Here is a 17,378-nt window from a genome sequence, read left to right as displayed (position 1 = left end):
GTCATAAACTCCATTATTGACTCTCATTCCATATTTAAGTGTTCTAGCTCTACTGGATCATTAGATACAAAGGGTACCATATTTAGTACCATTTAGTACTTTCGTACGGTTCTAGTACGAACTTCCAAAAACCCAGACTTATTTCAAGTTTTGAGCTCTAACCAATCACATGATACGTAATAATACCAAATGTAGTACATTTTAGTACTTTAGCGAACACTTAGTGCGAATTTCTAAAACCCCTTTGGTACATCCATCATACACTCCATTAGTGACTCTCATTCCATATTTAAGAGTTCATTAGATACATATTTAGTATATTTTAGTACTTTCGTACGGTTCTAGTACGAACTTCCAAAAACCTACATTTATATCAAGTTTTAAACTCTAACCGATCACATGGTACCAAATGTAGTACATTTTAGTACCTTTTGGACATATAGTGAGATGGGTACCATAGGGTACCTTTTGGTACTTTTCGTACCGCTCTAGTACGAACTTAAAAAACAAAACAGCCTTATTTCAAGTTTTAATCTTAACCGTTTACATGATACAAAATGGTACCTAATGTAGTAATTTTAGTACTTTCCGTAATTTTTATACCCTCCACCATGGTATGGAGGGCATATTAAGTTTGTCATTCCGTTTGTAACACCTCGAAATATATATTTTAGACCCCAGAAAGTATATATATTCTTGACCAGCATAAAATTCTATGTCGATTTATGCGAATTATGTATGCAAGACTTTTGGTATTGAAAATGGGCCATGTAGGTCCACGTCTTCGTATAGCCCCCATGTAAAGGTACCTCCCGATATTCGGTATATTGATGATTTTAGCGACATTAGTTACCGGAATTGTTTCAAATTTGGTATTTGAAGTTCGTAATAGATACTATAGCATAAAACAGAAAATGTTCCATGTAGGTCCATGTCTTCGTATAACCCGCATAAAACGGTACCTCCCGATATTCGGTATTTTGAAGATTTTAGCGACATTAGTTACCGGAATTATTTCAAATTTGGTATTTCAAGTTCGTAATGGATACTACAGCCTATGACAGAAAATGAGCCATGTAGGTCCACGTCTTCGTATAGCCCCCATATAACGGTACCTCCCGATATTCGATATTTTGATGATTTTAGCGACTTTATTCACCGGAATTGTTTCAAATTTGGTATTTGAAGTTCGTAATAGATACAGCAGCATAAAACAGAAAATGGGTCATGTAGGTCCAAGTCTTCGTATAGCCCCCATATAACGGTACCCCCAATACTCGGTATTTTGATGATTTTAGCCACATTTTTCAATAGAATTGTTTCAAATTTGGTATTTGATGTTCGTAATAGATACTACAGCCTATGACAGAAAATTGTTTGTGCAGGTCCACGTTTTATAACCCCCATGGTACCTCCCTATATTCGGTATTTTGATGATTTTAGCTACATTATAAACAGATTTTTTTTTTTTTTTGAAGTTTCGCATTTGAATGTTGTAATAGCTTGTGACAAAAGTTACCTATGCAGGTCCACGTCGTCGCATAGATCCTAATGTATGGCTACATTCGGTATTTTTAAGATTTTTAAAGGAATTTTTAAAGGATTTTATTTTTGTTGTTTTGAAAATTGTTAAATTTGTTCCAAATGGTGGAGGTTATTCAAAGTTCGGCCCGTCGGAACTTACAGTTTTTTTACTTGTTTTTAATTTTTTTTTTTTCACATTACCAAATATAACGCTTCGCACATAACTTTTTTCTGAATAGCGCAAGAATTACAGCCCCTAAATTTCCCTACTTCAAGGAGTCTTATTGGCCCAGTCTTCCATACCGAACCTGGACAACAGGAAATCTTAATCTGAAAATTTACAAAAAAAAAAAGAGAAAAAAAGAGGGGAAACTCTCCCCTCTATTTAGATTACTTTGCCAAAAACAGTTTCCGAACGACGAATACTGTCCTGTATTTTTAGACCTATTTTCAGAATGTATTGTATTTATGAAAAAACGTGGATTTTTTCCTCCAGTGTAATCGACCACAAGTGTCCTGACTTTTGGCTGATCCAACATTCGCAACTAAATTAAATCAAAATCATTGCAAAACTGCTTAAGGAAGAGGGGAAACTCTCCCCTCTATAGGTTACTTTGCCAAGAATAGTTTCAAACTGGAAAGTGCTGTCCTGTATTTTTAGCCCTATTTTCAGAATCTATTGTATTTTCCCGGTAATTAAACGTGGATTTTTTCGTCCACTGTAATCGACCACAAGTGTCCTGACTTCTTGCTGATCCCCCATTGACAACTAAATCTTTGCAAAATTACTTAGTTAGAGGTCCACGTTTACTTTGAGCCATCTCTAAGTCATTAAGTAAATTATGCTCTATGTCTTTATTTTCCTTCCCCTTGCAAGCCTCACATTCTAACCTCCTCCTCCTTTACTCATGGAAAGTTTTGGTTCTCGATAACTCCACTGAAGAGCCATGTTCCTCATTCCTGCTGCTTTTCAAAAAAAAAAAAAAAAACAAAATATTGACTTAATCTCACTACTGCATTAAGTTGTCAATATCAAATGTTTATTCTTTATCTAATGTTTCTACCTCTCCCACCCTCATGGCCACCTTCACTCGCTCGCTTCTTATCCCAACTTAAAAATAATTCATTTGGTGAACAAAAACACTTAAGGTGAACTGACAGGTTCCTTCAGCTGATAAAGCTGTTTGGAAGGCAACTTGTCTAAAATAGTTAGCTTCCGGTTGTGTTGGCTGTATGGCTGGTTGGGTGGTTGATTCACACCTTCAATACGGTTAAGTGTGAAAGGTGAAATTTTAACCCTTTACAAATTTAAAAAATTAACTCTTATAAATTTTGTTCGGGCTATGACCCCTACGGCGGCCAATAAATTTTGTAAAGGATATTTCCTGCTCCCATGGCAAATTTGAGGCAAAATCTAATTTTCTTTAAATTAGCCGTTTCATCTCCCAGTACCCTTGCTGGTTTCCTAGGGTTAAGGTGAAAATATAAAATTTTTCATTTTTCCTATCTACCCCCTCCTCCTCCTCCCCACCCCACCAATCAGTTGTATTAAAATGTTTCGAACTAAAACTTTACCTTGTAAATCATTGATTCCATTCAAATTCCCCACCAACGCACAATACCCACGCGCCCTCCGCATAAATCCTTTCGCCAGCCATAAAGTCACTACTAAATACTCCTTTATAGAGTTCCTCACCGACGTTTGCTCGATAGCGAATGTTGGCGTATCATCTCAACTTTTTGCTTTCGTTTTGGTGGAGGTAGTAGGGGAGGTGGAATGGTGTAACACAAACATGAGTGAAATTTATTTCACTTCTTCTCAACCTTTGGTAGTTGAGGCGATTTATCATCTCCCATGCTGTATGGGGGTACAGCTGCTTGATATGCAAATCGTTTAAAGGTAAACTGTACGGAGCACACATTTGAAAGGGTGCAGGGGGATATAAGGGATTTTGTAGCCCAAGGGATAATTTTTAGTTGCAGGGAAGAAATTGGAATTTCAAGGCACATCGGTACGAACGTACCGTTCCAGTACGAATTTCCGAAATACCCATCCTTATCTGCCCCGTTCGGACCAAGAGTGACCCTCAGCCAAACTGTGATTATTCTATATATACCCTTTGTATTTGAGGAAGCTAGGACTCTTAAATTTGGAAAGAGGGTTACCGATTTTTTATACCCTCCACCATAGCATGGAGGGTATACTAAGTTTGTCATTCCGTTTGTAACACCTCAAAATATACATTTTAGACCCCACAAAGTATATATAGTCTTGATCAGCATAAAATTCTATGTCGATTTATCAATATGCGTCCGTCTATCCGTCTGTCCGTCTGTGGAAATCACTATAGCTTCCGAACGAAATGAAGTACGTTGATAAAATTTTACTCAAATGTGTATTATGTCTGCAGGACTTTTGGTATTGAAAATGGGCCATATAGGTCCACGTCTTCGAATAGCCCCCCTTTATAACGGTACCTCCCGATATTCGGTATTTTGATGATTTTAACGACATTATTTACCGGAATTGTTTCAAAATTAATATTTAGAGTTGGTAATAGATACTACGGCTTAGCACAGAAAATGGGCCATGTAGGTCTACGTCTTCGTATAACCCCCATATAACGCTACCTCCCGATATTCGGTATTTTGATGATTTTAGCGTCATTATTAACCGGAATTGTTTCAAATTTGGTATATAAAGTTCGAAAAGGATACTACAGCCTATGACAGAAAATTGTGTGTGCAGGTCCAGGTCTTCGTATAGGCCCCATATAACAGTACCTCCCGATATTCGGTATTTTGATGATTTTAGGCACATTATTAACCGGAATTGTTTCAAATTTAGTATTTGAAGTTCGTAATGGATACTACAGCCTATGACAGAAAATTGTTTGTGCAGGTCCAGGTCTTCGTATAACCCCCATGTAACTATACCTCCCTATATTCGGTATTTTGATGATTTTAGGAACATTATTCACCAGAATTGTTTCAAATTTGGTATTTGAAGTTCGAAATGGATACTACAGCCTTACACAGAAAATTGTCTGTGCAGGTCCACCGTCTTCGTATAGGCGCCATATATCAGTTCCTCCCGATATTCTATATTTTGATGATTTTAGCGACATTATTCAGCGGAATTGTTTCAAATTTGGTATTTGAAGTTCGCAATGGATACTACAGCCTATGACAGAAAATTGTCTGTGCCGGTCGGTGTCTTCGTATAGCCCCCATATAACGGTACCTCCCGATATTGGGTATTTCGATGATTTTAGAGACATTATTTACCGGAACTATTTTAAATTTAGTATTTGAAGTTCGTAATGGATACTACAGCCTATGACAGAAAATTGTCTGTGCAGGTCCACGTTTTTATATTGCCCCATACAACGGTACTTCCCGATATTCGGTATTTTAACGATTTTAGCGACATCATTCACCGGAAATGTTTCAAATTTGGTATTTGAAGTTCGTAATGGATACTACAGCCTACGACAGAAAATTGTCTGTGCAGGTCCACGTCTTCGTATAACCCCCATATAACTATACCTCCCTATATTCGGTATTTTGATGATTTCAGCGACATTATTCATCGGAATTGTTTCAAATTTGGTATTTGAAGTTCGAAAGTGGTACTACAGCCTAAGACAGAAAATTGTCTGTGCAGGTCCACGTTTTTATATAGCCCCCATACAGCGGAACTTCCCGATATTCGGTATTTTAAAGATTTTAGCGACATCATTCACCGGAAATGTTTCAAATTTGGTATTTGAAGTTCGTAATGGATACTACAGCCTATGACAGAAAATTGTCTGTGCAGGTCCACGTCTTCGTATAACCCCCAAATAACGGTACCTCCCTATATTCGATATTTTGATGATTTTAGCTACATTATTCACCGTTTATTTCAAGTTTTCGAATTTGAATATGGTAATGGCTTATGACATATAATGCCTATGTAGGTCCACGTCGTATATAACGGCTATATTTGGTATTTTTAATATTTTTACAGATTTTTTTAAGGATTTTATTTTTGAAAATTTCCAAATTCGTTCCAAATGCTGGAGGGTATTAAAAGTTCGGCCCGGTCGAACTTAGTTACTTTTTTCTTGTTTTTTTTTTTTTTTTTTGTTCTTTTTTTGGACAATCTCATTCTCTTGTATACGAAAAGTACTAAGTGGTACTAAATTTAGTACAATTTGAACTGGGAGGAACGGATGCAAGCGGAATCTCGAAATTTAAAAATTAACATTATTTACGGAGTTTAGGATCGGGATATGAGGGTAGTTTTCTAATTTTTTTACTTATGTGCACAAAAAGTACAAAATGGTATTAAATTTGGTACAATTTAGAGCTGGAACTCTGAAAATTATAACTAAGATTACCATTGCATTGTAGGACTGAGGTGTGTTGGTTGTTCTGGAAATTCGTACTTATGTGTACTAAATGGTACTAAATTTGGTACATTTAAAATTTTGGGGAGAACTAATAGAGTTGGAATCCGGAAATTTTAAAATAGTATTTCCATTGGACTATATGATGTAGGTGGTTATGAAAATTTGTACTAAGTGCACTAAATGGTACCAAATGCGGTAAAATTAAGATTTTGGTAACCAATAGAGCTTTTATCCTGAAATTTGGAAGTAAGGTTACTATAGGAGTGTAAGATTGAGATATAGAGGTCATTTTGGAAATTTGTACTTTTATGTACTAAATTCGGTACAATTTGGATTTAGGGTAACCAATAGAGCTGGAATCCTTAAAGTTGTAATTGGGCTTATTGTGGGAGCATAGACTTGGAGTATGTGGTATGATATGATACTAAATTTGGTACGATATTTATATGGGTGAACCGATAGGGGTAAAATCCTGCAATTTGGCATTGAGATTACAGTGGGTGTATAGGATTGGAGTATGTAGGAATCTTATAAAATTATGTAATTATGTGAACTAAATGATACTAAATTTGTACAATTTGAATTTGGGTGAACCGATAGGGCTGGAATCCTAAAATTGGGAAATAAGATTACTATTGGACTGTATGATGCAGGTTACTATGGAAATGTGTACTCATTTTTATTAAATGTCACTAAAAGAGGAAGACATTGGAATTGTTGTGAACCAGTATATCTAGAATTCTAAAATTAGGAATAAGGGTCACTAATGGAGTGTATGATAGATGTACCAAAGAGGTTTTTGAAAATTCACAACATGAGTGTACGAAAAGTACTAAAATGTACTACATTTGGTACCATTTCGTATCATGTGAAGGGTTAGAGCCAAAAACTTGAAATTTGGAATAGAAATTAAGGTTGAGGAGTAGAGTAAGATGTAAGGAGGCGGTTTTGGAAGTGTGTACTCATGTACACGAAAAGTACAAAACCGTACTAAATTTCGTACAATTTGAATTAGAAGCAACGGATGGAGCTAGAATCCTGAAATTTTAAATTAACATTACTGGCGGGGTGTAGGATTGTGATTTAGAAGAAGTTTTCCAAATTTGTGCTTATGCGTACGAAAAGTACTAAATTGAACCGAATTTGGTAAAATTTCGATTTGGGTGAACCGATAGAGCTGGAATTCTAAATTTAGAAATAAAATTACTATTGCAATGTAGGATTGGGGTATGTAGGAAGTTTTGAAAATTCCTACTTATGCGTACTAAATAGTACTAAATTTATTACAATTTACATTTTGGGAGAACCAACAGAATTTTGGAAATTAGATTTCTATTGTGCTGTATGATGCAGTTTGTTTTGTTCGTACTTATGTATACTAAATGGTACTAAATTTGGTAAGAATTGTAATTTTGGTGAGCCAAACTAGCTGGCATTCTGAACTGTGAAAAAAGAGTCACTATTGGAGTGTAGAAAAGATATACCAAAGAGTTTTTGGAAATTCGAACTTTAAGATTACGAAAAGTTCTAAAATGGTACTAAGCTTTTAAAATGGTACAATTTACTATTAGGTAAACACATAGAGCTGATATTTGGAAGTGTGTACTAAGTGTGCGAACTGTACTAAATGGTAGGAAATTTGGAATAATTTGGTTATGAGTGAACGGATGAAGCTGAAATTTTATTTTGGGGCCCCTGTTGGTAGTAGGTTTTTCATAAGGAGGGGTTTTTGAAAATGTTTACTTTAAGTGCACAAAAAGTACTAAGTAGTACTATATTTGGTACATTATGGTTCGGCGAACTTTTTGCTTAAAATCCATATTTTGAAGGGCATTGGATAAAGGAAAAGAGATACAATTCTGATTTTTAGATTACTGATGGTGATAATAGTACTTAATTTGATATTGGGTGAAGGGATAGGGCTGGAATTTTCAAATTTGATTTGGATGTCTCTGTTGGTAAGAAACGAGATATGGAGGTGTGTTTGGAGATGTGTACTATAATTAACGAAAGGTACTAAATTTGATATTGAGTGAAGAAATAACATTTATATCCAGAAATTTGATAAAGATGTCTATATTAGTGTCTGTGGTTAAGATATGGAGGTGGTTTTTGAAACGCATCCCATATTTGTACGAGAAGTACTAAATTGTACTAAATTTACTAAATAGGGCTGAAATCTTCAAATTTGATATGGTCGTCTCTGGAATTGAGATATGGAGGTGGGTTTGGAAATGTGTACTATATTTGTACGAAAAGTACTAAATGGTACAAAATTTAAATTATTGCTAATTTTTTTATAACTGTTGGTGTCTAGAGTGCAGAGATGTAGATTGTTTTGAATATGTGTACTAAATTTTACTAAATTTGGTATTACTTAAAGGTATTGAGCTGAAATTCTGAAATTTGATATTGAGGTCACAGATGGGTTTTAGGGTTCACATATGGAGACGTTGAAATAGTTTGGGCCTGTTAGTTTTTTTTTTAACAATTTGGGTTATAGAACAGTGTGGCTTGTTTGTTCTGGATACCGTAGTATTTTGTTGTTGCAAAATGGTCTGGCTTTATCCCTTTATTGTTGTTTTTATAAAAACAACGTTTGTTTATTAGTGGAGAACGATGGTGTTGTAACAGACAAAACCAACTTACATGGTTATGCTACTTCGTTCAGGCTGAACGAAAGCATAACAAGTGGAGAAAGATGTAAATGTTTATAAGTGCGGTTGTAAGATTTAGAAGACTTTCCAAGAGAATTTTAGTTTTATTTAATTCTTTGGTTCCTCTTCTATTGAGCTTACGATCTCGTCACTTGGGTAAAAAAATGTTTTTTGTCATAGAAGTTATTTTTAAAATAACTTCTGGGGAGAATATCCCAGACAAAAACAAGGGAACTGATGAGGATTGGTGGCTCTTTCCGAAACCTAGGTATTCCCTGCCTTACCCCCTGGTAAACATTACCATCGTTCTCAACTAATAAACAAACGTTGTTTTTATAAAAACAACAATAAAGGGATAAAGCCAGACCATTTTGCAACAACAAAATTTGGGTTATAGCAAAAATTTTATAGCAAAAATAGAAGTACCCACATTGGAATTTAAAAAGCCGCAAAAAGGAAAGTAAAAAATATGGAAAAAAAATTAAAAATTCATGTTTATTGTTGCGAGAATCCTTGCAAAGTTAAAGAAAAAAATCATTGAAAACCCAATTTTTTTAGGTTTTTTTAATTTAAAAAAAGTATATTTTTTAAAAATTCGCGCTTAGAAAAAATTTAACATTCTGTTAAAAAGTGCTTATGAGAATCCTGGGAAATTCAAAAAAAAAAAAAAAAAAGAAATGAACAAGTAAGTAATTTATTGAAATATATTTTGGCATCCGTATTTATTATTCATCATGTTGAGCCCTTACGGGGGTGGTCCGAAGAAGTTGGCCAATATTATTCAACTGTATGATATAAATATTATCACTTGATGTAAGACATGTGTTCGAGGTGCGAAGGCCGAAATGTGCGTGAGGTGCGAGATATAGTGGATCGAGGTATTCCACTTCATCTAATACTAATAAAAAAAATTTGGGACCTGCAAAATATAAAGAAAATCGAACATTAATTTTCTATTTTATGCGAACTTTTTTGGGGGAAGAGGTATCGGAGGGATTGCGCAGAAATAATCATTCACATCAGATTTCTTGTTGAGGGAAATATTAAGATATGCCAGGTTTGAATGAAATCTCTGATTTGTTTTGTAAGTTATGAGAGATTTAAAGATTGTTATCGTTTGTAGGGGAGGTACCACAAGAGGTAGGCCGATATCTATCATCTTCACATATCTTATGGGAAATATTGGGATGTGAGAGAATTGGATGTTTTTTTTCGCACTTTTAGGGCGTTTTGTTATTAAAAATTTGATCCCTTTGTGCGGAAGGTACCAGAAGGAGAAGATCGATATATCTCATCTCCCCACCAGATCAATAGAAATTTTAAGATGTGTGAAATTTTTAGAGAGTCGGATGCTTATTTTACATTTTATGAGAGATATAATTATTCAAAATTTTGACCCGTTGTGGGGGTGGTAGCGGAAGGTGTAGGCCGACGTTGCGCATCTTCGAACTCAATATAGGTTTGATAATAATATTATGATGTACCAAGTTTGGAATAAATCGGATCGAGAGTTATCGTGCGCACTAGCCAGCCAGACAGACAGACGGACGGACATCCCTAATTATTATTCGGTAGCCGTCTAAAATGCTTGGCTTCTGGAGAAATACCGTATAGATAAATAATAAATAAATATAAAAATTAAAGAGGGTAAACTCAGAAAATTTCTCAATTTTTATTTTTGGTACATTTTGGTCCAATATTTTTCGGTTCTTTCCACAAGCACCTGACCTTTACTCAATGCAAAATATCGTGAGGATCGGGTCATAAATGGACGCACGGACACACACAGCTAGATCGACTCACCTCGTCTAGATAGGAATATCCATATAAAACATCGGTTTATATAACCCCTCTGATCCTTAGGAAAAATGCCTTTTTATAGGTTTCAATAATTGTATCAATGACAATGCCGTACCATTCGGTACTACAAGGTATCCTTAAAGGGCGAATTTTCAAAAATTCTCCCACACTCACCAAATAGTGACCTTCGTACAAATTTGTACACTTCTAAATCTTACCAATCGCTAAATAACAAATCTGAACATTTTGTACCTTTTAGTACTTTTTGTGTGCCCTTCAACTCTTATTTTCCAGTATCCCATGCAAAACAAAATATTTCTTCTTTACAGCCAACGCTCTACCTCTGCTTCTTTTTATCGCTTTCCAGCAAACCATAAATTTCAGTTTCACTTGTTACCAGCTAGCATAGATATGCAATTCATAACGAAAAATGGTAGAAGAAAATATTTTTTATAACTTTTGCTGGTCTTTACATATTTTACCATATATTTCTTTGCAAACAATTCTCCTCGTGCTTCCCTCTCCCTCTTCTATTCTTGTGAGGAAATTTGTTTTGTAACTAAATACTTTACACCTTTACACAAAAGGACGATAGGGAGAGGGGAAGTTTCATAAATACAATATTGAGATACAAATAGCATTTGAACATTTGTAAAAGCTAAAGAAAAAAAAAAGCAAGGCCATGGGCCAAAAGACTTACAGAATTTCCAAAGCTGTTAAATTTGCAAAGGCGCCAGCCGAGATTTTCATGATTTGATTACGTTTCAGTAGACTGTAACGAAAGCAAAAAAAAGGAAAAGCAGAGCATATTTTTGAGAACATTTTTTTTTTTTAAATTTTAAAAGGGAAATGATTAACATCAAAGGAGGAATGGGTGGGGGGAGAAAAAGGTGGCAATATTTAGGACAAGGAACGAAAATTTATAAGCCAACTTTTGTTGGAATTTAATTAAATTACAAAGAATTAAGGAAAATATGTTAAGGTGGGAAAAATTCGGTTTAGAAATTATTTTCATTAATATTTTATGGATTTATTTCAAATAATTTTTTTCATCATTCATTCCTCGCCCTTTTATGGGAGATGTGAAAACGTAGGTAATTTCTACTTACAGTACCACTAAATTTGACATTTTTGGAAAATCCTCATCATTGATTATTGTCAATAGATTGCTGCCAAGGTTTCTGTATCAAAAATTGAAATTAAAAAAAAAAATATTAAAAAAAAAATTCATAAAAAAGCCTCCATTAGTGAGGGGTTCCATGGATTAATTTTTGTGGCAAAAACCTATAATTTTTCCAAGTTCTAGGGTACGGAAGTTGACATAAACCCTTTGTTTGAGCTTACAATTTTCTCAAAGGACAAGAAAGGCTGAACATTTTTCTCAGCATATTTTCTTAAATAATTAAAATTTAGACCTCCATGGAACCACCACTAACTGGAGGGACAATCATCTAAATACTTGAAAAAATTTTGTTAAAAAAATATAAAAAATTTTATAAAAACCATAAATTTGTTATTGTGTTATTTTTAATGATACACATGTCTGGGAGTTATTTACAGAGACAAACACACATACATACAACAATGATGTACAATTTGATCTAAGGGAATTTTGAATACAATTGTTAGTACTATAAGAAGACCAATAGATCTTCTGCTGTACTAGAGAAGACCAATAGCTCTTCTGCTAGACTAGAGAACACCAATAGATTTTCTGGTGGCAATAGGTCTTCTGCTATACTAGAGAAGACCAATAGGTCTTCTGCTAGACTAGAGAAGACCAATAGGTCTTCTGGCAGACTAGCGAAGACCAATAGGTCTTCTGCTAGACTAGAGAAGACCAATAGGTCTTCTGCTAGACTAGAGAAGACCACATGGTCTTCTGCTAGACTAGAGAAGACCACATGGTCTTCTGCTAGACTAGAGAAGACCACATGGTCTTCTGCTAGACTAGAGAAGACCACATGGTCTTCTGCTAGACTAGAGAAGACCACATGGTCTTCTGCTGTACTAGAGAAGACCCATTGGTCTTCTGCTGTACTAGAGAAGACCCATTGGTCTTCTGCTGTACTAGAGAAGACCCATTGGTCTTCTGCTGTACTAGAGAAGACCCATTGGTCTTCTGCTGTACTAGAGAAGACCCATTGGTCTTCTGCTGTACTAGAGAAGACCCATTGGTCTTCTGCTGCACTAGAGAAGACCCATTGGTCTTCTGCTGTACCAGAGAAGACCAATAGGTCTTCTGCTGTACCAGAGAAGACCAATAGGTCTTCTGCTGTACCAGAGAAGACCAATAGGTCTTCTGCTAGACTAGAGAAGACCAATAGAGACCAAGACCAAATCTTAAAAAACTTATGGTCTTCTAGTATAGAAGAAGACCTATAGTGGTCTTCCAGTATAGAAGAAGACCTCTAGTGGTCATCTAGTATAGAAGAAGACCTCTAGTGGTCTTCTAGTATAGGAGAAAACCTCTAGTGGTCTCCTAGTATAGAAGACCTCAAGTGGTCTTCTAGCATAGAAGAAGACCTCTAGTGGTCTTCTAGTATAGAAGAAGACCTCAAGCGGTCTTCTACTATAGAAGAGGACCTCTAGTGGTCTTCCAGTATAGAAGAACTCATGTGGCCTTCTGCTATGGAAGACCTCATGTGGTCTTCTACTATGGAAGACCTAATGTGTTCTTCTACTATAGAAGACCCCATGCGGTCTTCTAGTATAGAAGAAGACCTCTAGTGGTCTTCTAGTATAGAAGAAGACCTCTAGTGGTCTTCTAGTATAGAAGAAGACCTCTAGTGGTCTTCTAGTATAGAAGAAGACCTCTGGTGGTCTTCTAGTATAGAAGAAGACCTCTGGTGGTCTTCTAGTATAGAAGAAGACCTCTGGTGGTCTTCTAGTATAGAAGAAGACCTCTGGTGGTCTTCTAGTATAGAAAAAGACCTCTGGTGGTCTTCTAGTATAGAAGAAGACCTCTAGTGGTCTTCTAGTATAGAAGAAGACCTCTAGTGGTCTTCTAGTATAGAAGAAGACCTCTAGTGGTCTTCTAGTATAGAAGAAGACCTCTAGTGGTCTTCTAGTATAGAAGAAGATCTCTAGTGGTCTTCTGGTATAGAAGAAGACCTCTAGTGGTCTTCTGGTATAGAAGAAGACCCCTAGTGGTCTTCGAGTATAGAAGAAGACCTCTAGTGGTCTTCGAGTATAGAAGAAGACCTCTAGTGGTCTTCGAGTATAGAAGAAGACCTCTAGTGGTCTTCGAGTATAGAAGAAGACCTCTAGTGGTCTTCTAGTATAGAAGAAGACCTCTAGTGGTCTTCCACTAGACCTCTAGTGGTCTTCTAGTATAGAAGAAGACCTCTAGTGGTCTTCCACTAGACCTCTAGTGGTCTTCTAGTATAGAAGAAGACCTCTAGTGGTCGTCTAGCATAGAAGAAGACCTCTTGTGGTCGTCTAGTATAGAAGAAGACCTCTAGTGGTCTTCTAGTATAGAAGAAGACCTCTAGTGGTCTTCGAGTATAGAAGAAGACCCCTAGTGGTCTTCTAGTATAGAAGAAGACCTCTAGTGGTCTTCTAGTAAAGAAGACCTCATTTTATGAAAAAATTTATTTGAAACAAATAAAGCTTTAGCCATTAGTACAGTTATTTTGAAAATGGTTTTTGAACAAACATTCAAACGAGCACATCGAGAGTTTTTTAGCCAATTTCATATGGTAAGATTTTTAACCAATCGACCTATCATTATTTCGGTGGCTTTTTATATGAATTTTTGGTTTCCTAATTTGTTTGGTTTTGAAAAAAAAAAATCGTTTGATTTTATGTTCAGCATGCAAGCACACCAACGGTATAAGGATCATTTAGTGCAGTTATGGTTATTTTACATTAAAAGGATAATATGGTGAAGGGAAGGTATCCCCAATTAAATGGATAAAATTTGAAAATTTTAAATTCCAAATTAATACCAGGAAGAAAATATGGGTTTGTAAGCCAATGTGTTTCAATGAATTTTAAATTTGAGTAGATATTTTAAAAAAAAATTAAATTTATCCATCATTTTTTGGGATACCCTGTATGATATGTAAATGCAACACATATTTATGTTAATAGTGTTATATATATTTTCTGATTATCTTTTAACAAACAATAAGATTTTATGCTCAATATATATTTTTTTTTTTTCATGATTGGCTCACAGTGCTTCGAGTGTCTTTAATCCAGCCAAAGCATCAGTGGGTATCCGATAGAATAAATTGCCTTCGAGTCGTAGGGTGCGTAATTTTGGCAAATGCTGCAGGCTGTTGCGATCCATGCTTGCTAAGGCGTTACCATTTAATTGCCTTTCATTTGATTGAAGAGGAGGATAATAGCATTTTTTTGTTCCAGGATACAGGAAATGAGATGGTGGTGGCGGTGGTGATTGTCATTGTAAGGACAGTGTACAATGGGAAAATGTGTATTTTTGGTTTGTGATAAAAGCCAATTGTTTTTTGTATTTTTTTTTTTTTCGTTCGAATAAATTGGAATAAATAAATTAAATCATTTATTTTTTAGTTTTTTTCCATTTATATGGGTTTTTTATTCGATTTGATTGTTTTTTGTCATTTGTGTAATAAAAACGGGAAAGGAAAGGCAATATAAACGTTGTCAAACAGAAAAGGCACGCATTTCAATTGCAATACCAATTTTTTGTGATGTGTGTTTTTGTATGGGTGTGTGTGTGTGTGTGGGACAAAAAGACAAATGAAAAAAATATATATGAATATTTGATAAAAGTAAATAATATTTATAAAAGTTCAATATAATATATTAATAAATATAGGTTAAATATGGGAATAGAACTATCATTTTCCTATCCAAATCAAATAGTTCTTAATAATGGAAGTAAAAATATGTGGCATACTTTCAGGCGTTTCATTAACTAGACTAGAAACACATAAATTACCATTAACATTGTTTAACATTAAAACAATTAAAACCAGTAAAAAAAAGTCTTAAAGTCGGACGGGGCCGACTTTATGATACCCTACACCACTTTGCTAATTTAGTACAGCTTCGCATAACAATTAAAAGTTTTTATGGGTGAATTCAATCATACACCCTATGATTATAATTATAATTTTAAGTTCAAAGGACTAAATATACCGAAGCATTTGTATCTTTTAAATTCGGACTTGTATCGCCCATTTGGTGCACAATTATTTGAAATCGGGAGCTATATCCAAATCTGAACCGATCTCGATAAAATGTGGCAAAGATATTTCTGAGCTGTATTTGATATATTTCCCTGAATATCGTTGTTACGGAGTGCATATTAACAAATATAACAAATCGGAAGAACAATATATATGGGAGCTATAGCTACATCTGAACCGATCTTCACCAAATTTGACATACCAGCTTCTAGATTTAATTCGGTCGTAAGTCCCAAATTTCATCCCATTTGGGCAAATATTAGACGTTTGTTGCACAATCAAAGTTAAATCGGACGAAGTTATATATGAGAGCTATAGCTATATCGGAACCGATCATCACCAAATTTGACATACCAGCTTCTAGACTCAATTTGGTCGTAAGTACCAAATTTTATCCCATTTGGACAAATATTAGACGTTTGGTGCACAATAAAAAGTAAATCGGATGAAGTTCTATATGGGAACTATATCCAAATCTGAAACGATTTCGATACAATTTAGCAAATGTATTTCTGAGCTGTATTTGATATGTTTCCCCAAATATTGTTGTTACAGAGTGCATATTACGGCTGCGGAGGACAAAAATAACAAATCGGATAACCAATATATATGAGAGCTATAGCTATATCGGAACCGATCATTACCAAATTTGACATACTAGCTTCTAGACTTAATTCGGTCGTATGTGCCAAATTTCATCCTATTTGGACAAATATTAGACGTTTGGTGCTCAATCAAAATTAAATCGGACGAAGTTATATATGAGAGCTATATCCAAATCTGAACCGATCTCGATAAAATTTGGCAAAGATATTTCTGAGCTGCAGTTAATATATTTTCCCAAATATTGTTGTTACAGAGTGCCTATTACGGCTGCGGAGGACAAAAATAACAAATCGGATGAACAATATATATGGGAGCTATGGCTATATCTGAACCGATTTTGATCAAATTTGGCATACTTATTTTCAGGCCTAATTTGGTTGCACGTGCAAAATTCCATACTATTCGGTCTGATATTACATTTTTGGTGCACAATAAAAGCCAAATCGGACGAAGATATATATGGGAGCTATATCTAAATTTTGACCGATTATCTACAATTTCAATAGGGGTCGTCCTTGGGCCAAACAAATGATGTGTGCAAAATTTCATCTCAATCGGTAATAAATGCGACCTGCATTTTGTTCACAAGAATACACGGACAGACGGCCGGGCGGACGGACAGACGAACTGACATGCATAAATCAACTCAGAAAGTGACTTATGGAGATCCTCAAAAGTAGGTTAGGTTAGGTTAGGTTGAAAGAGAGGGGCAAAAACAATTTCGCCTCAAGCCCTTTTGGGCATGCACTTAAGCCAGTATAGGCCTGTTGTGCGCTCTAGTCAGAGGGGTTTTACCGAGGAAGACGTGCAGTTAAACAGTCTGTTATAATTTAAATTCTGTTGCCTTTATGAAATTCCTTAACTGTTTTATATCATTTACCATGATCCGACTAAGGTCTGGTATAGTGTCGCTCCCAAAGAATTGGGCTCTGATATTAGCAAACGCTGGGCGTATACAGAGAAAATGTTCCAAAGTTTCGTCGTCTTCCCTGCACGCCCTGCATATGCTGTTATCTGTGCAACCTATCTTGTATAGATGAGCTTGTAGGCCCTGGTGCCCCGTAAGGATGCCTGTCACCTCACTGGTCTCCTTCTTGCTTAGCAATAAAAGATTCTTCGTTTTTATCTCATTTGGGTCACCCCACAGGATTTTGGTGGTTTTACCTACGCCCTCTTCGTTCCACAAAAGTAACTATGAGTCTATCTCGCTTCCT

The 17,378-nt window shown here is 35.5% G+C and overlaps 1 protein-coding gene across 2 annotated transcripts in view; it reads right to left on the bottom strand.

The window, feature by feature from the left end:
* LOC101887582 (leucine-rich repeat-containing G-protein coupled receptor 4) overlaps positions 1–17,378 on the bottom strand; it is a 98,541-nt gene that overhangs the window by 45,635 nt on the left and 35,528 nt on the right. The window contains exons 4-6 of one of the 2 annotated variants that reach the window (XM_059129551.1): positions 14,560–14,703; positions 11,488–11,559; positions 11,079–11,150 (exon numbers count right to left, since the gene is read on the bottom strand). In XM_059129551.1, coding sequence (XP_058985534.1) covers positions 11,079–11,150; positions 11,488–11,559; positions 14,560–14,703 — 288 coding nt within the window. The remainder of the gene's footprint in view (positions 1–11,078; positions 11,151–11,487; positions 11,560–14,559; positions 14,704–17,378) is intronic. The other variant, XM_059129552.1, reaches the window with a different exon arrangement.

This window comes from Musca domestica, unplaced genomic scaffold (assembly GCF_030504385.1).
Source record: "Musca domestica strain aabys unplaced genomic scaffold, Musca_domestica.polishedcontigs.V.1.1 62, whole genome shotgun sequence".
Taxonomy (NCBI): Eukaryota; Metazoa; Arthropoda; class Insecta; order Diptera; family Muscidae; genus Musca; species Musca domestica.
Note: the sequence above shows the minus strand (reverse complement) of the source record. Positions and strands in the feature narration are given on the sequence as shown.